Source organism: Pempheris klunzingeri, chromosome 23 (assembly GCF_042242105.1).
Source record: "Pempheris klunzingeri isolate RE-2024b chromosome 23, fPemKlu1.hap1, whole genome shotgun sequence".
Classification (NCBI taxonomy): domain Eukaryota; kingdom Metazoa; phylum Chordata; class Actinopteri; order Acropomatiformes; family Pempheridae; genus Pempheris; species Pempheris klunzingeri.
The window spans coordinates 11,998,430-12,023,165 of NC_092034.1; the positions used below are offsets into that span (position 1 = coordinate 11,998,430).

At 43.6% G+C, this 24,736-nt stretch overlaps 2 protein-coding genes and 4 non-coding genes across 6 annotated transcripts; 2 read left to right on the top strand and 4 right to left on the bottom strand.

The window, feature by feature from the left end:
• Positions 1-3,465: 3,465 nt before the first annotated feature.
• On the top strand, positions 3,466-12,179 carry prox3 (prospero homeobox 3). The gene is made up of 7 exons (XM_070854937.1): positions 3,466-3,785; positions 5,866-5,945; positions 6,259-8,109; positions 8,204-8,313; positions 9,246-9,358; positions 9,719-9,824; positions 11,871-12,179. The coding sequence occupies exons 3-7, from the start codon at positions 6,261-6,263 to the stop codon at positions 12,042-12,044; spliced, it is 2,352 nt and encodes a 783-aa protein (XP_070711038.1). The 5' UTR covers positions 3,466-3,785; positions 5,866-5,945; positions 6,259-6,260; the 3' UTR covers positions 12,045-12,179.
• On the bottom strand, positions 8,685-8,758 carry trnai-aau (transfer RNA isoleucine (anticodon AAU)). The gene has a single exon. It is a non-coding gene; the product is annotated as a tRNA-Ile (tRNA).
• Positions 10,446-10,519, bottom strand: trnai-aau (transfer RNA isoleucine (anticodon AAU)). The gene has a single exon. It is a non-coding gene; the product is annotated as a tRNA-Ile (tRNA).
• Positions 10,891-10,964, bottom strand: trnai-aau (transfer RNA isoleucine (anticodon AAU)). The gene has a single exon. It is a non-coding gene; the product is annotated as a tRNA-Ile (tRNA).
• Positions 12,180-16,104: 3,925 nt separating the features above from the next.
• On the top strand, positions 16,105-20,167 carry tmem179ba (transmembrane protein 179Ba). Its single transcript, XM_070854559.1, has 5 exons — positions 16,105-16,201; positions 17,094-17,290; positions 17,976-18,113; positions 18,644-18,722; positions 18,931-20,167. The coding sequence occupies exons 1-5, from the start codon at positions 16,106-16,108 to the stop codon at positions 19,120-19,122; spliced, it is 702 nt and encodes a 233-aa protein (XP_070710660.1). The 5' UTR covers position 16,105; the 3' UTR covers positions 19,123-20,167.
• Positions 19,357-19,438, bottom strand: trnas-gcu (transfer RNA serine (anticodon GCU)). The gene has a single exon. It is a non-coding gene; the product is annotated as a tRNA-Ser (tRNA).
• Positions 20,168-24,736: the final 4,569 nt, after the last annotated feature.

A 24,736-nucleotide genomic window follows, 5' to 3' on the forward strand; every position in this document is an offset into this window, starting at 1 on the left:
TCCAACCTGTCTCACTCTTTCTGTTACTGTCAGTCTTGACATATGTTATCTGTCTCTCAGTGTAAAGTATCACCAAAAGCTTCCTAATTCAACTGAATAGTAAATCAACACTAAGCACAGTTTGAAAATTAAAGGGGCATTCCACCAAACACTTAAAGGAAATCCTGTACTGCAACTGAGGGCAAGAGGAATGAAATGAAAAAAGGCTGATTAGTGGCATTAGTCAAGTAATCATGTAATTCAGGCTGTTAAAGAAGATTATCATATATTTATGGTTGGAAATTTAATCCAAAATGTAAATTTCATGTGGGTCTCAAAGAAAAATACCTTCAGTTTAAAAAGTTTTTGTTTAAAGTTGCATCAATTAATTTTTATCTATTTATTTTTTGGGGGGAGGGGCTTTATCACATCAGCACTGACATATTATGGCTAATGTGTTAGCAAGCAAATTTAGACTTCTGGCAGACAGAACATTAAACAACACTTCCTAAATGTTCCTAGATGAACTTTTACTACAAAACTTCTTCATTTTAATTTAAGTTCTGTGTGTGGCACATTTATCCATACATCCATCATGGCCAAAGCCATTGACCACTCAGCCTCTACATTGTAACATTGTGATATAAAAGTGGTGGTGAATGCTGCCCTTCTTTGCTGCATTCACCAACCAACACGCCAGTGGGGACATTCGTCGATAACTCTGTCCCATCTAATGGTAGCAGGACGGAGCTATCGCTGAAGCTTTGCACTTACTCTCCGATACCCCGCCAGAGAGGAAGTGACCACCCCCACTCCATCCTATCAATGATATGTTTCACTGTGGACATTGCACAACCCAAATATTCGCTCTCCTTTTACCTCTGTTTTGGTCTCCACCAACTTCGCTCTGTTTTGTTCCTCAGCAGGTAGCTAACTAGCTAGTTGTTTGGTCCTGGGCAGGCAGTGTGTTGTGCATTTATCTGAGCTTTTTTGCCCTGCTGTGTTTGGGAATTCGCAGGCTGGCAACAGAAAACAATACGCTAAAAGAGGCTAAAATACCGTGAAGAGTTGGGGAAAACTAGTCTGTGATAATTCTCTGTCTCTGTGAGCGGCCCCGTTCACATTACACAGTCATTTGACCCATCATTCATATAAAAATATTGATTAATTCAGCTTTAATTATGTGTCTATCAGTCTATCCCTACTGTTCTGACTTGTTTCCTCTTTACTATCTCTGCCCTCTCTCTCCCTCTTTCTGCTCCCTGCTTTTTCTACACCCCCCCCTCCCCCCACTGCCTCTTTCTCTCCCCATCACTCTCTCCCTGTAAGTAAATCAATGAACATACACTTTATGCCATCTATTGATCCTTCCATATCTGTTGGTCCTCACCCCCTCCTGTTCTTGCCCTCTCTATTTCCCTCAATTTTTTTCACTCTACTCTCTCACCCCATCCTTTTTGTCTCACCCCTCTCTGTCTCCTCTTTGAATTTATAATCTCTTTTCCCCCTTTCTCCCTATTTCTCTCTCTCTCTTTCTGTCAGTCCCTTTCTCTTTATATCTCTCGCTCTGGGACGTCCTATTTATATGGCTGGCACCTTCATGCTCGTACTGAAGTGTGTGTGTGAGTGAGAGAGTGTTTGATGTTGGTCTAAGTGGTTAACATAATATGAGCCCTCGGAGAGATGATGCTTACACACTCACACACACACACACACACACACACACACACACACACTCAAGCACAATTTTAGGCTTTTTGGTAGGCTTTTCTGTGAACAATTTGTGCTTTTTAGTATTCTCAAGCTTGTGTGGCAGATCCATGTATTATCTATCAATTGCATTCTCCCACTATGACCAAATACACACACACCTTTGTGGCTCCACCGCCTTCCTGGAATGACAAATACCCCATATTATCTTTTGTTATTTATTATTGCAGATGGAGCCATCATTTCATGACCTCGCCATCTCTCGCCCTCCTCCCTCTACGTATGTTTTTATTTATTCAGACCTCTCTCACTCTCTCTTTCCTGCCCTCTCCTCCTCCTCCTCCTCCTCCCCTCTGCCCGTTTATGTTTATTCAGACACATCTCCCCCTTTTCTCTCCCCCATTTCTCTCCCTCTGCACCGGTGTGTCCAGCTTTTGTTACCAGCCTCGTTTCCATAACAACCACGACCTTTCAGTCAGCGCCTAACCATTTTTAATCAGAAGTAGAGAAAGATGGAGATGAGACAGAGAGGAAATTGGGGAGGAGAGGGTTACTCAGGTGATGCACTGGATGGATGAAAACAAAAAAAACTGTTTATCCTCCAGAAGAGATCACAAGGGGATCAGAATAAACTGAGGAATCACAACTGGCCCTGGTCTCATGGTGAGACTGAGGTTTGGAGATGAGCAACATTCCAAGCAACAGGTAACAAAATGCTGCTCAAGGTCAAGCATCTACTTAAATGTTTCCCTGGAAATGAAATGCTCCAACTGATTACAGCAACAAGGTTGGACTGAATCATTATAGTTTAAATAAAAGTGTGGTGCACCTGAAAGGCTGTGACCAACAGTGTCGTTCCTCTATTGCTTGAAAATACGGTCCATTTACTCTCACAATGTGCTCTGCCATAGATCGTGGTTCACCTTCATATTGAAGTCCAACAATCTGCTTATATTTCAATATCTTTAAATACCACCATATTGTTAATAATAATATGTCATTTCACTTGTGCTTTAATGTGATGGCAGTCATATACGACATGATCCTTGTGCTCATTTTCACAAATGTTCATCTTCCATCACTTTAACATTTTTAATTTAAAGGCCTAGGCTACTTTTTGTTAACATTTTGGTACCAGATGAGCTCCACTGTAATACTGTTAGAACTGACCTTAATTCTGGACATATTTTGATTACACTGAGCTCAAATCTAAACTGTGTGAAGATTGCTGTCGGCTCTGTTTTAGTTTCTGTGCTTGGTTTCGTAGAAAATTCCTGTGGTGAGATAAAACAGTTAATGAATGACCACCTGAATTTCACTGGTGAATTTCACAGCAGGGGGGTGCTTTTAAAAGTCTGTGACTCCTCTAATGTAATTGAGCATTACAGACTTTATTAGGTGCTGGTGATGCTTCCCAGCCACATATCCTACCTGTGGGTGTGTCTGCAACAAACTGTTGCTATTCTAAATAATCAAAACAGGTAACAGCACTAATCAGGAAGGATTAGGATTACTTCTGTGTGTGTGTGTGTGTGAGTGTGTGTGTGTGTGTGTGTGTGTGTGTGTGTGTGTGTGTGTGTGAGTGTGAGAGAGTGTGTGTGTGTGTGTGTGTGTGTGTGTGTGTGTGTGAGTGAGTGTATGTGTGTGTGTGTGTGTGTGAGAGAGAGAGAGAGAGCACGTACTGGGGGTCATGCCAACATGGGAGGGACCGGACCGTCAAGTGGCCAGCTCTCGAGCCCGCCTGCCCGCCCACCGCGCGCCACTCCACACCGGGAGCAGCGTGAGGATGATGCCAGTCAGAGATAGATGGACTAGCGAGGGAGGGGAAAAAACTGGACGGTGACACAACTGGAGTAAAGAGGAGGCGGTTGGTGAGTGAGAGAAACACTGAGAGAGTTGCGGAACAAAGGACAAATAAAGAGGGAAGCGGAAACAACCGGATACCCGCTGCCGGCTGGTGCCTCTCTGCCCCCACCGATGTCCAAGGCCCGGCCGGTGCCAGCTGAAGACAGCCGACCGAAGCGGAGCACACAGGAGCGGCCACGGGAGCGGGAAGCTCCGGGGCACGAACACCGCTGGAGCTCTTCTCCGTGAGAGTGAGTTCATTTTAAACTTCTGACGCGACACGGTGTCTGAAATTGTCCACGTTTAACGAGCTACGGGGGTCAGCGTCTGGTCCGCTGGCGTCTGTCCGTGTGTTTATTTTTTCCTTCGTACTGCGACATCAGTCCGCCGCTGCCAATTAGTCACAGGACGCACCGCGGGCGCGCGCACACACACTGACTGACAGCGCGTGCGTCAGAATGGCCAGAGCGGACCTCGCGCGTGGCAGAGCCGGCAGATGTTACCACGCGGAGGCTTCAAACATAAGCTTCAAACATTATATAAATTATTCATCCAGTCATTCATTCATAGATAGATAGATAGATAGATAGATAGATAGATAGATAGATAGATAGATAGACTGGCAACTCTATGAAAACATTATACGATTGAAAAAATAAAACAAAGTTATTGATAGATAGCATGTGAAGGTATGATAAGCCCAAAAGTCAAAACAAAAACGACTGACCCAAATGATGACTTAGAATGAATCTGTAATTAGGGTGTAATACTATTTGGCCATGAAAATAAAGGCGAACAGGCCCCAAGTCCATTATCTGAGACAGAAAGTGGTAACCTGATGGCCTTTAGGATTTGTTTTCCATATTGTACTATTACTGCTAACATTTCTGACATGCATTATTGAATGGCAGCGAGCTGTGTGTGCTTTGTTCAGTGTGCCTTCCTTCTCCTGTCAGTGTTCCCAGTGACAGCTACAGCAGCCCCTTCTTAAGTCTAATCTAGTGGTTAATAGCTTTCATTTTCAATGCTCAGCGTTCATATTTTGTGCAGCTTTCCACTGGCTTTGAAAAGCTAATCTGTCCCTCATATAAGCGCATTGGCTGGCTTGCCATCTGGGCTGTATTATAGTAGAGGAGAGGGCATTTGAATAATTGATATTTAGCTATTTATAGTAGGATTATTCTCTTCATGTTGCATGGGGGGACCTATGCACTGGTCTATCATCTATCTATCTATCTATCTATCTATCTATCTATCTATCTCTCTCTCTCTCTCTTATTTTCAATTCTGATTATTGGCAATCAAGTAGCTCAGTCAGCCTAACATTCAAAGTACTGTGTGTGTTCACATTTTCTGTATTTTTGTCTACCTTCTATACCTCTTTCAGTCTGTCCTCACATCTGCCCATTTATCATCCGTCCATTTTTCTGTTCGGTGAGTGGTAGTGGATCCATCTGAAGTGGATTAGGGGTGTTATCAAAGCTAAGTAGGACGACTGTTCACACACACTCTCGCATATGCCCACACACACACATAGACACATACACACTTGCTACCCTCACTCCATTTCACTCCCCAAGGACCATTGACCATTGTTAGCCCTCTCTCAAGCCTCTTTCGCTTTTGTGAGAATGTGTATGTGTGTGAGTGTGAGTGTGTTTGACGGTAAACACTCTGATCAAACACTGCTTAACAAGCTGCCTGAACTGATAACAGAGAGAGAAGAGGAAGAGAGGATGATGGAGGAATAGAGAGGAAGGAAAAAGGGGGAAAGGGGCATCGGGATGGAGGGAGGGAGAGGAGGTTACATATTGAAAAAAAGCATGGGGATGTGTGCTTTTGATCTTGATTAAATAGTGAGACACTGTTTTTTAAACCAGGCATTTTCTATTCTCTATTTTACGAGCATTTCCAGGTATTATAGGGAGGCCATGCAGAATTTAGTTAAAATACCTACTGTCTGTATTTTACATCCCCAAATTTTCCAGCTCTAAAAACTATTTTCCAGTAATATTTTATCACCATTTTGTGGCCGTGCTCCATGCCAAGACCCACGTCCAAACGCAGCTATCTCCCTCCATTTTGTCACACGTATTGTTAAGATGAAACAGGAAAGATAGTGTGAAGGGAGGCGGCTGCTACGTGACAGAGATCACTAGCCATATGTTAACCTGCTGCACCACCAGCACATAGCCTGGCCCTGCGGTCTGCTGCCGTTTCCTCCTATGACATGTTAGAAAGCCACGCAGGAGAATGTCAACCCTTTGAATAACTGCTGGAACCATCTGGGAATTCATTTTCACTGTCACAATGTGTGCTTATGTTTTTCAGCTCTATGCAAGGACACTGCAGTCCATTCTCATTGCTATTGAAGTGGCTGTGATAGACCGCTGACCTGCTTCGACGTCCAGGTAAGCAGAAGTCATGTGCCGGTTGCATCACGCCATGCTTCTATTCATCAGTGAACATGACATATCATCTCAGAGATTTCTGCCTTTAGTCCAATGCAGTAGAGGTGAATGAAATTTAAGTGCTTCTACAAAGGCAACATCTCTCAGATTCCTGTTTTAGCACTCTATAAACAGTTTTCAGAGGGACTATTTCTTCTGTACAGTGTTTACACTAAAAAATGTTAATAGCGATGGACTGTGGATCTATGGTTTAACAACAAAGACATCAGCAACAGCAGTAATTCTTTCTCCTTTTCTCCACGTGTCTCTCCAGTGATGGATTCCCCCACAGATCTTTTCGATGACTCTGCTCCCCAGATACACTCTTTCGCTCCCACTCACGGCTCTACAGATCTCCCTGGAGTTCATCCTCAGCCCAGCGCAGGTCGCCCTCCTCCTGCCTTCAGACCACCCGGCTTCCCCCTCATCCACCACCTCCTCCAGCCAGGTGGAGCCCCCAGGAGGATTGGAGGGCAACTCAACACAAACCTGAGCTCGCACAGACACCTGGGAGACAGACATCTGGAGGAAGACATTGGAGAGAGGGATGGACAGGTGGAGCAGGGAACAGAGGGAGAAGAGGAAGGAGTGGTGGAGGGAGAGGACGACCTGTTGGGGGTTAAGAAGAGGCACAGTGATGCCGCACTTGCGGCGGAGTGGAGTCAAGACGTTTTGAAAGTGAAAAGGATGAAGCTGGAGAGCCGGCCAAGAGATGGAGAAGCAGAGGAGGGAGGCAGGAGGCGTGAGGGAGGGAGGGGAGGGAAGAGAAGAGAGAGGGAGGAGCTGAAAGAACAGCTGGAGGAGGCAAGAGAGAGACTGCAGGCCCTGCAGGAGAAAGTTTGGAGGGCATTTGGGGAAAAGCACATGGCAGAGGAGGAGATTAAAAGGAGGCGCAGAAACAGAGGAGGAGGAGAAGAGGTGGGGATGATGGAGGAGGACATCACAGAGGGGATGTACGATGAAGAGGACATAGATGGTGGAGAGATAGAGAAGGAAACTTTCTCCCTTATTTCTGTTTCCCCTTTTGACAACTTCCACAAACGAAGGGAAGAGAGGCAAAAAGAGGGGAGGATGGAGAGCGGGAGAGGGGGAGGAGGGTTGCATTTGGAGGGAGCTGGGCTGTGGTTGGACTGTGGAGGGCTGGTAAGAGGAGACTGGCACGGAGGGATAGAAGACGAGGGCGAGGAGGGAGGGCAGAAGTTTGCTCAGGCGCTGAAGCTGGAGTTGGGCAGCGCCGTGGCCCGAGTCATCGACCGAGTTCTCCGCCTTTACACTGAGATGACAGATGTCACCCCTTCCTCTCCTCCTGCCGCCATCGCGTACCTCCCGTCTGACGCAGGAAATGATGGAGGCAAGAGGGGAGTGTGGATGGGACTGCTAGCGAGAGGGAGAGGGGAGGAAAAAACGAGAGGGAAGGAGGAAAAGATGAGAGCACTGGATGGGGAAAGAGAGAAGCAGCTCCAAAAAGTGAGCAACGGGAGCGCCCCGCCTCCAGGACAGCCTCACCGCACTGACCCAGCAGACCTGCCGATGCCATTGGCCGTTCAAAGGTCACCTGACATACGAAAAGCCCACCCGCTCCTCGGCCCACCTCTCTCTGCTCACCTGAACCCTTCTCATCCAAACCTCTCCCTTCATCACCCGTCTCTACCTCGCCCTCCTCCTCTTTCTCACCCCTCCCTCTTGCCTCCAGCCTCACAGCCCAAGGACCCCTCCTCCTCCTTCCACCCATCCTCATCCTCCTCCTCTTCGTCCTCATCTTCCTTCCCCGCGCCTCCACCCCCTCCCCCTCCTCCTCCACCCCCTCCTCCCCCTCTCCCGCTCCCCCTCCTCCACTACTCCATGCAGCAGCTCTTCTCTCGCTCCCTTCACCACCCCCAGCTCCCCCACCTCCCCCCGTCCCGCAAGGACTACTTGAGCGACCCGTTCTTGGAGTTCTCGTCTCACCCCTCGTCCCACCCCTCCTTTCCACCGCTCCCCTTGCTCGGTCACCTGGACCCCTCCTCCCTTGCACGCCACGCTCATGGGGGCAGAGAGAGGGAGAGAGGGATGAGGGGAGATGGGGGGATGAGAGGTGGGGGAGGGATGGACGGAGGAGAGCTCTACCTGACAGGTGGGGGAATATCCTTTTGTTGCAAAGGGGGAGGAATGTGGGAGGGATGTGTGTTTGTTTATGAGTGTGTGACAGGACGTGTGTTTCCTTAACTGGCCTCGTGTAAACACCCAGGAGGGCTTGTCTCCCTGCCATCTGAAGAAAGCCAAGCTCATGTTCTTCTATGCACGCTATCCCAGCTCCAATACGCTCAAGACGTACTTCCCCGATGTCAAGGTGTGTGTACCACATCACAGTGCCGGATCGACATTTTTCTACCATTTACTATTACAAAAGGCTCCTCATGCACACCCAGTCCATTAGCAAGACTGAAATGAAATAGTTTTATGGAAAGGTTAAATTCAGTCATTAAAGAGATGACAAAAATATAATTACAGAGAATTTTACAAATGAACAATATTCTCCTCTCAAATGTAGACAAGTAAAAGTATAAAGTAGGACAGAAGGTACTCAAGAATTGTCTAAATCTGCTTTGTTTCCATTTATTGTCTCGCTTTTAGTGATATTTTGAAAGAACAAGTTATGATTCAGTGCATGTGCTGTGTAGTTGCTTACTTCTTGTCATTTTCACTGCCACAAAAGCCATATGGCCCGTACGGGGATCGAACCCGCGACCTTGGCGTTATTAGCACCACGCTCTAACCAACTGAGCTAACCGGCCATATTGAAAGGGGCAAATGTGATCAATCTCGGTGGAGTTATTATGATATGGAACTACAATATTCTGTTTGTTTAGATGGAAGATCCATTAAAGTTACAGCTGCTGGTGAAGGAAGCGCAGTAAGAATGGTTTCCACATGTTATGGACCATCTTGATGACACATTGAACCTAAAATTACAGAAATTAAAGTTCAAATATCTATAATATCAGATATATATAATCGCTTTATGTATTTTGAGTGGCATTGTGGTGAAAACAGTCCTAAAGGTGTTTTTATTTTCATCTAATATGTGAGTAATACCAATTTTCATTATGAGGCACCAAAATGATTTCTCTCTTCATTTGGGTTACTAGCTAATGCTCTCTTCGAAGTCATTTAATTTGAATGTAATGATTAATGTCAACCGAAATCATCTTTTGAAAGCTTGTCTCTTGCTGTCTTCACCTGCTCACTTCCTGTCCTGCTGTGTCTCTGTCCACTGTCTAGTTTAACCGCTGCGTGACCTCCCAGATGATTAAATGGTTCAGTAACTTCAGAGAGTTCTTCTACATCCAGATGGAGCGCTTTGCACGACAGGCTGTCCGCGAGGCTCTCACTCGGTTGGTTTGAGTTGGCACCACTTCACTCATTTGCTGCAAAACTTCCATTGTTTGACTTTGTTTTATAGGAGCTAGCATGCTGCCTCTGAATTAGCACCACTTTCACCACCACCACTACTTTTACACCAGTTTGAAACAATATTAGTACCAGACAGGTACTGGGTTTGTTTTACCACATGAGTGTGTGTAAGTGGCCAAAACAAAAAGCACTTTAATTCTTAACACATAATAACGCACTTGAAAAGAGTTGGGAGGTGGATTGTCAAAAATAAACACTGGTTGAATATAAATGATACAAACTGTCAGGATGGATTTTATAATGATTACCTTTAAATGATTGTATTTGCCCATGTCTCCCAGGGAAGGGGCATCTCGTCTGGGCAGAGAGAGCCAGCTGCGAGTGGGCCGTGATACAGAGCTGTACCGCATACTGAACATGCACTACAATAAAAGTAACGTCTACCAGGTAAGGGGAGTGTGTCACTACGCAGCATGTCTATTTCACACTGTAGCTGTAGCTTTCTTGCTAATTGTATAACTTTAGATACAGTCATTGTGAAAGCTCTTACTTTTAGTAGAATGGAGACCGTGAGTCTGATTAGTTTTCTGTAATGGTAGCATCATAGGACACAAGCGCAAGAACACTCCAAGGTTATGTGTATGTTAGTGTCATCATAATATAATAATGTATAAATAGGATGAACATCTCCAACTCTAAACGCTGTCTATAAGGTCTTGGTTGCTCCAGTAAAGGATGACTGAATTGATATATGTATATCTCTCAACTACTGTGTTATATAAAAGGCTAATCCTTGGTATTCTGCATACAGGAATGTATGAAGAGGGGTTTCCTGTTAAATTTAGGACATGCAGGACGGGGGGCCCATGCACAGCATTTGAATCCTCATCGATAGCTTGTAGTGTGTATGCATACACATACATTCTGTGGTGGTGTTTGACATGATGAGTACAGAAGGACCATCATACTTATCTCATTTGTGAGTACAGGGAAGGTGATAATCAACAAGCCATAACAGGTGTAAACATGTCAAACCAGTGAGTGTGTTGGTTGCCTTCAAAACTGTGATGGCCCGTACGGGGATCGAACCCGCGACCTTGGCGTTATTAGCACCACGCTCTAACCAACTGAGCTAACCGGCCACAATGTCTGAATTATTAAGCAGCCATTTTCTGACTTTTATTAATGACATTATTTTATCGTTGAATTATAAGACGGAGATGGAGGAAGCATCTAATTAGCTCCGTTTCTATTCAGGGAACAACCGCCAACTCTTTGTGTTTTCTATCCGCTCTAATGTGCAAGTCTGAACTTCAGAGCCCCAAAAGCACTGTGGCCATAATAAGTCCCAAGTTGAAGGTGGAGCAGATAGGATTGTAAATAAAGTTAAACATTTGACAAGCAGCTTCCTAATAACCTGCTTCCACTCTACCGCATCCTCAGGGTCATTCTGTTCTGCTGTAGCGATGACTTTTTAAATGCAGGATGTATTGTTGTTGTACTAAAAGCACAGTGGCCCGTACGGGGATCGAACCCGCGACCTTGGCGTTATTAGCACCACGCTCTAACCAACTGAGCTAACCGGCCATGTTTCATTGGCAATTCATGCATAATTCCGACGACATTGGCCGATGTGAACCATAAAAATGTTCTATTACATTAAGTTGTGTATATATTTCGTATGTTACTGACACATGGGTAACCTACTCTCCTTTTATCACAATGTCTTCTGCTTTTTGCCCTCAATCTTTGAAACATATATTCATGTTATATTGACTTATTTGATCCTCACTCATTAACCTACTAGAACAGATAAGTAACTATGAATAAGGTTGGTTTTGTTATTGTAGGGAGAAAAAAGATTCAGTCACAGCCTCAAAGAGAAAATGTTGCCTGTAATGGAGAAATGAGCATGACTTGTTTACAGGCATTGATTTGAGCTTGGAATGAGATGTTTGGAGAATCTGCTATTGTGAGCCCAACTATGGAGCACAATGTGGCTTTGGTGTGAGAGCTGAAGTGGTGTTACATCTCACTGACGTGGGCACAAAAGGCTGCATGGAAAGAAGTCCTCGTCCTGGATGAATGCACTGTGTCAGTGTGTATCATCCAACATGATGTATAAAACCCTGCGGTGTTTGGAGTTTACTGGCTGATCAGCCCTCTGGAAACAGGCCTTATTCACTTGACATGCCATAGAGCAGGAAGGCACAAGTGTAATTAATAACCTTAATTATGCCATAACGAGCTTCACGGCTCAAGTATTATTATCCACGCTCTCTCACAGGCATGACCACCAAACTAATAACTCTTTGGCCTTTATTGAACTTTCTTATTATGATACATTGTTATAATAAGATCACCTGAGTCCTCCAAGTAATAACTATATGTATGATGACAGATTTAAACTGGTGGTTGACTGAATCCTGTGCAGTATTTTGCCATAATTCTGTGAAGCGTTTTATCCTTTGACAGTGCGATTTCTGTGTGCAGGTGCCAGAGAGGTTTATCGAGGTGTCGGAAGTGGCCCTGAGGGAGTTTTACTCAGCCATTTGGACTGGGAGAGACAGCGACCCCTGCTGGAAGAAAGGGATATACAAAATCATCTGTAAGCTCGACAGCCCTGTACCGGATGCCTTCAGACTGCCCGGTTGTCCCGTTGGCTGATATGATGGAGCCGCCTTCATGTGGTACATGTATACAAATGCACAAATGCATGCATAAAAAACAGAAACTTACTGGAACAGGAGGATTTTGTTAAGACATTCTCAAACTGTACAATTACACACTCTGAGAGCTGGTGTGAGGAAATCAATTCAATTCTACCATTCAGTCCACTCATAATTCATTTTTTAAAAAAAAGAAAGATATTTAAGATAATAAAAGGATTTTGCTTGTGTGTGCAGGGAAAGACACACACACGTATAAATGGACAAACACACACTGGGTCAGCATTAGACTGACACGCTTGGTGCTGAGATAAGAGTCTTGTGATCGCACTTATCGAGGATCGTGACCATACCATTGAATTAAAGCGGACAGAGCAGGAATTCCCTTTCCGAATGGTCTTCACCACACCAGTCAGTTGACTTGTGAAACCACAGAGCTGCTGCACAGATTTGATCAAACTGTCATGACATGGACTGAAATATGCATAGTTGTGGTGTATGGTGTGTCACCACGAGACAGCTACTGTCTCAGTCACGTGTGTTAAATTTGCAAGCCCCCACATCCTGGCTACACATCAGTCATTCATGCGAAAATATGATATGCATCCCCTGGCAGCCCGATGTAAATTACTGCAATTCATAACAAGACACCGCTCTATGCATCCTCAGCAATCAAATGTACTGCTGGCAACTCTTTACCAAGCTCGGTCACTGCACAAACACACGGTTCGAATGCTTTCAGACACACAGTCCACAACCTGAGTGCATACCAAGCCCTCCTGAGCAGACAGCAGTGTCCCTACTGCAAAAGCAGTGATACAAAAAAAGCAATCTTGCACAAACAGCGCCCAGCTATCGCACCCAAACATGTCAGTGCTGCTCTCCCTCGGCTGTGTTGACAGTTTCACATCAGAGACTTGACACAACGTCAGACATGATTGCTGTTTGCTGGAGCCGTTATTGTTGCTTTGTGTGTGGGCTTCTCTGGGGTGTCACCGGTAGCTGCTTTTGTTCATTGTGCCCCACAGCTTTTACATTTTAGATACAGATATTTTTCCTTTGCTGTAAGGAAGCTTCCTTTTTATATATTTATTTTTTCCCTCCGCCAACATAAGGCTGTCCATCTGACGTTGGCTTTTGTATCCACTACAGAAACGAGGCTTGAACATCCTAAAAGAAAACATGAGCACAGGTCGTAATTAATGTTACATAATGTACTGGAACCATTTGGTTAATGGTCAGATTTTTAAAAAATGAGTTGACCCTTGCTTTAGAGAACTATCAAGCCGGTGGTTTCAGTCAGTGGATTTCTTTTGCTTGTATATTCATCTCTTTGTTCAATATTAAATTATAATAGCGCATTTGTACATGATGGCACAGTGTATTCAAAATTCAATTTAAATTTCTGCCAATAGGGACAATATATTGAATTTAAAAGACTAATGATGTTTAGTTGTTTCCTTGATGTACTCTTATTGTTGAAATATTCCCCTCTGTTTCTGTATTCTTTTACTGTGATGCTAAACTAAATAGGCCGGTTGCACAAGTAGTATATATATATATCTACGTTTGTTTCCTGAAGATAATGTGGAAACTCGCTCTATCTACTGTATATCATGGCTCTTTTATCTAAAGGAAACGTGGGTTTCTGTTCATGGAAAGGTTGGCTGACTGCTCCAGATGCAGGCTTAATCACAGCTCTGTGAGACCGAGCCCATGTGTAAACTATTTGTGACGTGTTTTCAAGTGCATGGTTCCTATATTTGCATTACATTTTGTATTGTAATCTCTTATGTTTCTCTCATTGCTTTTTGTTGCTCTCTCTCTTTTATATTGTACATATTGTATTCTTTAGATCTGTGCCTCATTCAAACTTTGGTGAATTTTGATGTTTTGAAACTTATCAGTGAATTAAAGTGATACCAGGCTTGTGTCGTGATGTCTGTATTCACACACACACACACACACACACACACACACACATGAAACACACAAGCTGCTTGGTGTTCAGGTCCTGGTAGCCAACGCTAATGCCATCATACGTTAAGCCTTTAATCCAACAACACTACCACACTAAAAAACACACATACACACATTTTCACTGACACTAATACTTGGGTGATGGCTTTGTAAGAGGCTCAGCCCTGGACTAAGTCTAGGCACCTGAGCGAGCACCACACACACACACACACACATTATCTCTGGTATGTGAGCAAATCTAAACCACAGGAGTCTTGCAGAAAAAGCTCCTGTTTTTGGCTAACACGCTGGAGAATGGGTCCTCTCATAGCATAGGTCCCTGATCCACATAGTTTTAATCTTTTGAATGAAGAGGCTGCACCAAGTAAACTTGTTTTACATTTAACCAGGTCAAATATTTCTGCTACTATTACCTGATATGTATCCAGACTATGATTCTACCTGTAAAGGCTTTGTGACACCAGTTTGATTTAAGGCTGTTACTGATGCTACAGATTTAAAATAAAACAGCCCCTTTGAATACTCATGTGGCGTCACTGTGCGTGTGGCCCCCTTACACACATCAGTCGTGACTGTGGAATACTTCTCATGCTTTTCGAATGATAGATTTAGTTTCACTTCTATTTGTTCCTCATCGGTCTGCTGCATCCATCCATCCATTCATGGTTTCTTAATTGATATCTTTCTTAAATTTCTCAAATATATACAGTACCTTTCTCCATCTTTTTGAATAATCCCAGTACAAACCATCTAAATTTGTGTGGCACAGAATCGACGCAGAGCTTGAAACTTAAAATCTAACTATAGACGGTGCGTATGTCTATATGTGTAAATCACATGATGGCAAACTTTCCTGAAGAAGACAAACTCATTGTCTGTATTGAAAATAAAAAATAAACCACAGAAATGCGTCCTTACATTGTTTTATATTGTTTCATCTGTGCAAACAAGGTTCTTATACATATTTTGGCAAACTTTAACAATGTAACATATCTCCAGTGAAAGGGGCACTCCTGCTGCAGACAGATATATCAAAATAGCATAATCATATGACATAAGTCACAAGGTTTGATTAGGCTTTCTGGGAATGGAGTGCAACTTGTAGCCATCACATACACACACACACACTGGCCAGCACTAATGCCAGGATGACATGCCTTTAATCCTAATGTAGCTCAACCTTTTTCTAAGTCCAGCCACCTGATCGTCTACTGGATCGGAGGAATGTAAGAAATATGGATTTTTCATATAACTGAGTCAGTTAACACCTTCTGATGAGCAGCAGCATACTGCAGGGGAGCATCACCGTGGATTATACACGTCCACATAAATAAAAAACTGATTACTTGTCCCCTCTTGCTGCTTCCCACAGCTTTTAGTTTGTCTTTCTTTGTTATCAGCTGTATCCATCTCCTGACCCGAGGAAAATTGGCCTGTATGACAACCAGTGCTGCAGTTCATCCACCCATCAGTGTGACTAATAACCGATTTTAACGCATTTACAAGCGGCCATCTGGTGGAGTCCACAGAAGCAGTGGGTCATTGAAACCAAAGACAGGAGGCAACCTTAGAGGCAGGGTTGTCTTGTAACTGTACTATGAGTGGGAGCTGAGTGAAGCCGAGCAAAGACAGCCAAAATCACTGCGGAAGTCAGGCAGCTTTGTCTTCAAAATTCAAGCGTGGCATCTGTATTACACTGCGCGAGGAAGGAGCAGGTGAGGCGCGAGGATTGCGGTTTCATATGGCTTTGAGAAGTGAATTTTATTATCTTAGTCTTAGCTTTATTTTTCTTATTTTTTGGAAATCTTTCTGTCTCTTCCAACAGCTTCTTAACACTATTCAATTACGCAGTTGTGAACGAAAACCAAGCTAAATTATGATGCATTGAAACAAACACAACTGCGTAGATAATTCTCGGTCTAGCTTTGAAGACTTTAGTCGATTCATCAACTTTACCACAAGCCAAGTAACGTCTCGGCTGTGCGGGTCATCTTGGGTTCTATTTTTGAAATACTTTACCGGAAGCTTTGCATCTTGTTGTGGCTGCCTTGACGCGCTGGTCTCCTCCCAGACTGGACGATGGCGTTAACGGGGCTGCTGCTGCTGGAGTTGGGTCTGTACGCCAGCTGCTTCGTCTGTGGGATTGTTGCCGCCGCGTCCATCACCATAGTCCAGGTGACCTCACACAGAGACGAATAAAGTCACCCTCACGCTTCTCTTATCTCCATCCTCTTCCGGGTACTTTTACCCACTTTTTTATGTGCGTGACGTTTTGTCTTCGGTAGAAAGTTTCAAGCTCACCTTTACATTTCTCTTGTGGAGTCTCTCTGTTATACTGGGCTGCTTCTTCTGTCTAAACACACCTTTTTACGCGTTCGCACATCCAAAATAACTAGTTTTATTTGACACTTGTTATTTTTCCAGCTGTTGCGTATCAGTGTGTCAGAAGCAGAGCGCGAGCCGCTAAAGGAAAGCACGCGCTTTCACTTTGATGCCCTGCTAGCTTGAATGTTGATTTAAAAAAAAAAAACTCCGACACATTTCCTTATATTTGTCTGTTTTATTGGGCCAATACATCAAATGTAATGTATCGTCTTCATCAAACACACTGTAAACCACTTGGCTGAATTATTTTAACAACTTTGTACTCTTTTTTTCCCACTTTACTTAATTAGCTGCTCTCATTTTACGCCATTAGCTAAAGACGCCGTGAAATTAACATTTATTTTGAAGCTTAACATCTATTTAACATAACTTTCTCTGCGTAACTAATGAGGAAATGTGTGAAAATGGGAATAATAACAGAGTCACGTGTCCAGATACTGTTCTCGTCATGTGACCAGATGGTCCTCGTGCTCATTTAGGCCATTCTTCCTTATAGGAGTCAGATGCTGCAGTCTGTGTGTGTGTGTGTGTGTGTGTGTGTGTGTGTGTGTGTGTGTGTGAGAGAGAGAGAGAAAGAGTGTGTGTGTGTGTGTGTGTGTCTCATCTCTTGTGTTTTCTTCTTGCAGTTATGTTAACACTGAAATAAAATGAAATGAAATGCCCATTTTGTGTCTTTCCTCAGGGTAACTTTGGAGGTCGGTGCATGCTGTATGGACTTGTCAACTACAACACAACAGCCAGCCTGATTGGCGTGCAGTCGTCCAGCTCCTCATCTCTGTGTTATTTCGTGTCGGCCATATCAGTCATGGTGGCAGTGGTGTGCTTCTCGCTGTCTCTGTACTGGCTCTACACTTTCTGCATCGACGGGGACGTCAGGAGGTAACAGCAGATGTGTCTGCGTGCGGCATCGGAAACCGCTGACATGTTTTCCTAGCTGAGTTCCTCGCTTTTTTTGTCTGTTCTTGGCTCTGCTGCTGCCCCTGATGGGATCCTTGAAGTCATCATTTTATTGTGCATTCTTTAAAGTGGGGTGCAAATAGTTTGACTATAACTGCCAGCAAATGCATGTTAAAGCCTCCAAACCCAAATCAAACTGCGCTGTGTGTGTGCACAGGGTGGCAAAGGTTTGAGTTAGGGGAAAACAATGTCTGTTATCTCGTCTTGAATTCAACTGAATTGAATTATTAACTTTATTCATCATGTGCAGGAAAAACTCAGCTGAGAAAAGCAGATCTAAACTTCAAATTTGGCATTAGTCAGTGTTTCTGCTCAAAATAGGGATGCATAATCAATATGATGTGTTAAAGCTGATCCCAGCATTCCGTACAGTATTTTTCCGCCCATTTCAGCCAGCGCATGCAAGCATGTGTGAAAGGATTTTATTACAAACATGCAGGTACACAAAAAAGCTTGAACAGACAAAATGGCACAATTCTAGCAACAAACAGCAGTTTGACATAATTTTTACATTTGTTCAGAGGTTGAAATAATAAAAATACGATTCCTTAATTACTCTCTCCTGTCGCTGTTCTCCGGCTCCTTCTGTTTCTTCTGCTCTCCACAGGGAGCGCATATGGATGAACCTGATGATTGCCGTGTGCAGCACCTTCCTGTTCTTCCTGCTCATCACGGGGTGCATGCTCAAGATCGGACGCGACTCGCTCTGCAACTCGGTCATACAAGCCGTTCCCAACATCACCAGGTGGAGCGTGCGCACACACACACACACACCACACACACAATCTCACCACAAAATCACACTCACAAACAAGTCAGAAATGAAATTAAAAGCAACATTTGAAACCCAGTGAGCGTCCCTTTACCTTTGTTTCATTTCACTGTCTTCATCTCCTTTTCACAGCCTCATTCATCTCTATTAGACTTTCATACCCTTTCAGTTGCTCAGTTAAGAAAAGCACCTCTTTCTTTCCCCTTGGCCTATGAAAGCAGATTGACACCATTTATCTTTGTGCCTGTAGTCATGCTGCACTGTTCCCATGACTGTTTCAAGTCTCAAAAATGTCTTCAGTGTAAGATGTGTAAGATGAAAAGAGTGAAACAACCACTGTGTGTTTTTACCTTGAAATGACTCAGCCTACCTACGACTGTTTTGAATGGATGTGTTTAGTATGTAGAAGAATGCTTGGTCAGCTCATTTTAACTATTTGTTAGGACACAAAAGATCTGTTTTCTATCAGCTTTACAACATGCAGTCTGTTTCCGTCTCTTAAGATGTGAGGAGGCCCAGACTAAAAATTGGGCCAGTCCGCTTAAAGGAGGAAGGTTCTACAACAATCTACACAAAGCCGAGGTCAGTGGGCTTCTTTGAGTTTTTTATTTGTCTACAAATTACACGGGTTCAATTCGACAAGTCGACTTTGCTTACAAACTAGGAAAAGGCATTTTACAAGAATTTCACGTTAGTTGATAGAAAAACATTTAAATACCAGGGTTTGGAGTATGTGCAGAGGGTGCATCCTTGTGTGTCACATGTTGTCTCCTCCCTCACACCCTCGCAGACGGCAGTGTGGGTCAACTTCTTCTTCTGGCTCATCATCGGGGTTCTGGTGATCGTTCAGAGGCGTCAGAGTTCAGGGGCGAAGGCGATCGCAGGAGGGTACGGTGGGCCGGCTGGAGGGCTCTTCGGTGATCCAGGGGTGACGGCTGCAGAGACTGAGCCATTTTTCAACCATCCTGCAAGGCCGCAGTGAGGACTGGCGCCAGAGATGACTTACAAAAATACATACTTTAGCACAAGATGACGAGGGGAGAGTAGATGTGGGAAATGGGTAAATATGCTAAGCACTTGCTGCCTCACGTTTCAAGCATTCCAGTGAATACTAACAGGCTTTTTTACATACTTCTCTCACCACAGTGATTTGTGATTCACTGATCTTTGCTTGATTTAGTGTGTGAGGACATTTAATTACAATAAATACACTTAACGACGAGGATGGGATTCGAACCCACGCGTGCAGAGCACAATGGATTAGCAGTCCATCGCCTTAACCACTCGGCCACCTCGTCCTGTTTTGAGCTCTGTCAGGGCACATAATTGGGCATTGATATGTACATTTACCCATTTTCCACATTTCCTCACTTACCAAAGCCATTCTGAGTGTGTCACTACTGGATCACACAGAAATTTCTATCTGTACATTCACAAACTCTCTGTTGGAAATGGAAGAATGTGGAATGGAAATGGAAGAAAAAGGCATTCGTTTTTTAATTTCATCAATGTGCTTGAAATCTGTATTTCTGATGTAACTGGCAGATGTTTCTCATTTCACTCATTTTTTATTATTCATAACAAGATCCTTGAAAGCTTAGTCACATTTTTTTTAACTTTTTGAAAAGTTGGTGATTTTCTACTTTCTGCTCCCCAGTTTTATTTCTATTGTCTTTATTCTTTATTTATGATGAGTTATTTCACTTGACTTTGACGCCAACTGTCTCTTCTCTTCATTTTGCCTTAAATTGTTTGTCATGCGCTCTATGACAGTGAACGCAACCACTGTTGAGGGAATCACATCCTTCAGCTTGAAACAGCAGCAATAACATTATATTACATAATTGTACAAATACTTCAAGTGGATTTCTACAATGGACTCCCATCCTAACCTTTCACCCACAGGTGCTCTGTGTTCACATACCTACAAACACTGTATGCCAAGACATTAACCACGTGGTTTGCTGTGATGCTACTTGGCATGTGTGTTACTGTTTAAACCAATAAACCAAAGAGTTGCAACACAACGACCCCGGTGATTTTCCTGCTGATGCATTTCAGAGGGAGTGGCGCCGTGGCAACAGATGTGTTGACCTGTGTCTCCCTCTGCTGGATGTCAGCAGGTAAAGACTCACTTGTACCAAAGACACATTTATAATGTTTTATGTGTTAAATGTAGAGTCTAGTGCCACTTTCCTGTCATTTGATGACCACAAAGGTGACATTTTGGAGAGTATCTGGAAAGAGTTGGATCTTGTGAGATGTGTCATAATCTGAAATATATGGCAGTGAAGTGATGTAATGACCGATTGAGCCAGCAACCTCTACAGAAATTAGGAATTTTTTAAAGCCTAATATATCTGAGTACGCCTAACATCTCGATTCTGCATATCATCAACTGAGTACCATGCCATCCAAGTAATAAAACAGTGCTTTGCTTCCAAAAAAATTATGTAGCACACTTCTCTTGCCTTTTTTCCTCCTATGAGAAGCCACAGTTTCTCCACATATACTTAAGATCAAATGAATTCAATAATATAATTATAATCACTTTAGTATTATTTTTCAAAATACATGCACACACACATACAATGCACATCAAATATTCATTTCTAAGAATCTGTGCACTGGAAGTGAATGAAGACATGTTGTAGCTGTATAACCTCAACCATTATTTGGCCCTCAGAGAACTTTCTTTAAAAAAAAGAAAAAATAAAGACGAAGCATGACTGACTGAGTTCCCAGTTACCTGACGATCAGAATAGACGGAATAATCTTAGTCCTGTGATTACAACATGTTTCCTTAACTGCCTAATCTGTGGATTACCTGACCTCACACGAGGTAGAAGATAACGTTTACTGAAGAGAGCAGGTGATGAGAGACGGGACTAGAAAGAGGGAGACGGACTGAGAGCGGAGAAAAAGAATATAGGAGAAGAATACAGGGGAGACACACTGGCATTTTGAAGGAAAAAACTGCACCGCCTCTGTAAGTCAACATCTGACAGCCACTTCTACCATCTACACCCAACGTAGAATCCACACCTGGGGGTTAATGTCTGCTTTTTTGCTTTCAAAGGGCAACGAAGAAGAGCGAGCACTCTGGAGAACACCGAGGACTGTCTTCAGCTGGAGTCTGACAAGACGACACAGAAGCTTGTGATAAGTTTGACTCTGCAGCCTATAGTAAGAAGTTTACACCCTCATATTGTGGGCTAGTGATTGGAAAAATAAGCTGTGTGGATGTCTGAGAGAAAAAAAATAAGAGTACAGTTAACAATGGTAGAGTGATGGTGGGACAGGGATAAAAGAGAAGCCCAGGGAAGAGCAGTGGACAGTGCAGACTGAGCTAAGCCATGATAAGCCTCTTTAAGCTACTTCACTCTCCACAGATCAGATGTTCTCTTTTAAACCTGTTGATCTGTGCTGCACTTCTTATCTGATTTGTTTTTTGGCTGGATAGCTCTATTTTATCGCCAAATCAGACAAAAACTAGTCTCTGATTTCAAGCTTAAATGCCCTCGATCCAGCAATCGTATGACGTCCGAATGTCCATCTCTGTCCAGAGCATGTCTGACAATCAGTGCGAGTCGGTGGCAGTGAGCGTGGAGTCCCTCCTGAACGACGCCAAGAGGATGCAGATGCAGTGCCGTGAACGCAGCGAGCAGCTCGCCATGGCCACCATGCAGCTCAGGCTGGAGTCGTCGGCCCTGAGGGAGCAGTGCGAGGCCTCCCAGCTCGACATGGCCCACATCCGCCGGCAGCTGGAGGAGCTGATGGACACCAAGGCCGCCTTCGAGGCCAGGGAGAGGCAGGCGCGGAAGCTCAGCAAGCAGCTGTGAGGGAATGAAGAAGAGGATGGTGATGTGACAAACTATCATTTACTCTTTGCTTTACTGACAGCTCTGTCTCGGTCCTCTTTGCTTTTGCTGCTGTATGATACACATGTGAATATGTACACAGAAAGTTCACCTCTCTCCTCTTTCCCACTTTTCATGTTAAATAAACGCTGTCCAAATACAGTCTTCTCTCTTCATATTCTCGTCCTCCCTCAAGCTTGATTTCTTCACTTTTCTTTGGTCCTTACTGTGAACTCAGCTCCGTCATGGTGCAAGTGAGGTCAGTGGGTCAAAGGTGAAAAACTCTGCTGTGGAATCAGATCATTAACAGGCACAAAAATGAGAAAAGGCACGTGTTCTCTCCACTTTTTACCTCAATGTGCTTGAACGCCTCAGAAGACCCTCTAACACTGTTCCCATGGAAACAGGGAGGCAGACATGTTGGACATTGACTGGTAGCTCGACTGTAGCAGCAGAAAATTAGACCTTTTCTTTTAGAAATGATTTCCTAATTAGACATGGTGCCACACTCTAATCAGCTAATTAACTCAAAACACCTGCAAAGGCCTTTAAATGGTCTCTCAGTCTAGTTCTGTAGGCTACACAATCATGGGGAAGACTGCTGACCTGACAGTTGTCCAAAAGACGACCATTGACACCTTGCACAAGGAGGGCAAGACACAAAAGGTCATTGCTAAAGAGGCTGGCTGTTCACAGAGCTCTGTGTCCAAGCACATTAATAGAGAGGCGAAGGGAAGGAAAAGATGTGGTAGAAAAAAGTGTACAAGCAATAGGGATAACCGCACCCTGGAGAGGATTGTGAAACAAAACCCATTCAAAAATGTGGGGGAGATTCACAAAGAGTGGACTGCAGCTGGAGTCAGTGCTTCAAGAACCACCACGCACAGACGTATGCAAGACGGGTTTCAGCTGTCGCATTCCTTGTGTCAAGCCACTCTTGAACAAGAGACAGCGTCACAAGCATCTCGCCTGGGCTAAAGACAAAAAGGACTGGACTGCTGCTGAGTGGTCCAAAGTTATGTTCTCTGATGAAAGTAAATTTTGCATGTCCTTTGGAAATCAAGGTCCCAGAGTCTGGAGGAGGAGAGGAGAGGAGAGGAGAGGAGAGGAGAGGAGAGAATCCACGTTGCTTGAGGTCAAGTTTCCACAGTCAGTGATGGTTTGGGGTGCCATGTCATCTGCTGGTGTTGGTCCACTGTGTTTTCTTAGGTCCAAGGTCAATGCAGCTGTCTACCAGGAAGTTTTAGAGCACATCATGCTTCCTGCTGCTGACCAACTTTATGGAGATGCAGATTTCATTTTCCAACAGGACTTGGCACCTGCACACAGTGCCAAAGCTACCAGTACCTGGTTTAAGGACCATGGTATCCCTGTTCTTAATTGGCCAGCAAACTCCCCTGACCTTAACCCCATAGAAAATCTATGGGGTATTGTGAAGAGGAAAATGTATGTATGTGTGTGTATATGTATGTTTTTGTATCAGTCTTAAGTAATATTCTAATTTTCTGAGATACTAAATTTGGGTTTTTCATTAGTTGTCAGTTATAATCATCAAAATTAAAAGAAATAAACACTTGAAATATGTCAGTCTGTGTGGAATGAATGAATATAATATACAAATTTCACTTTTTGAATGGAATTACTGAAATAAATGAACTTTTTCATGATATTCTAATTACATGACCAGCACCTGTATGTTCTTAAAGTTACGTTGTTGTTTTTTTACCCTGTTTCATCTGTGTCAGGCCCAAAACTGACCTAGGCTGTGTACTGACTGACATAGTGGTTTTATGAGGATTACAATGTAATTATTCCTCAGAATATATAAGGTAAAAGAAACATTACTAAAGGTTTACATGTTACTACACAGCAGCTCCAATATCATTTTTATAGAGGGAAAACAGATTGTTGCAAACACATCACTGAAAAACTGTATAGTAAAAGTATAAATAAAAATGAAAACATATTCAACAAATGTGACAAAAAGAACTTCTCACAGAATGAGGACCCAGCCGAGGTCAGTTACGGGCTGCATACCACTCTGATTTCTCACTTTGCTCTTGGACTTGAGCACGAGTTGTTGACCTTGTGCAAACCAAAACCTGTGATAACTGGAGGATTGAAGAGAAAGAATCTACTGGATCAGTGGATTATTGGGGAAAACCAGAGTCTGACACAGACCTCACTAATCAATGAGTAACACCTGCTGCTGGGAGCCGCCCCTGAGCAGGACAGTGACTGTGCAGCTTCTAAACTGATCTGATCGTCTCACTGATGACTAATTCGGGATTTGTATGTTGTCTTGTTTTACAGTCAAGATGAAAACAAGAAAATTCACATTTTTCTTTTTTAAAACCTACAAAAACAAAAACCATTCTGACCCTTTTTAAAAAAAATGTCTGGTTTCTGGATTAAATGAAAGAATCGAATGATCGGATGCTGCACTGACCTATGTGATCCATGCTGGAGTCAGGAAAAGGAATGACATCAGGTCCCCTGAAGTCCCACTGATGTGTTTCCACAGTAGAGAAGCTGCACAGATGTGACGTGTGTCAGAAGCTACACCAGGTCAACAAAAACTGATGCTGGTGCATCAGAGAATTCACACAGGAGAGAAACCAGACCACTGTGAACAGTGTGGGAGTCAACCAGGCGGGGATGTGACTGACTGTCTCCACACATACGTTTTATGCTCATTACAGACTTTCTGCTCTGAGTCGGTGGTCCTACACACAC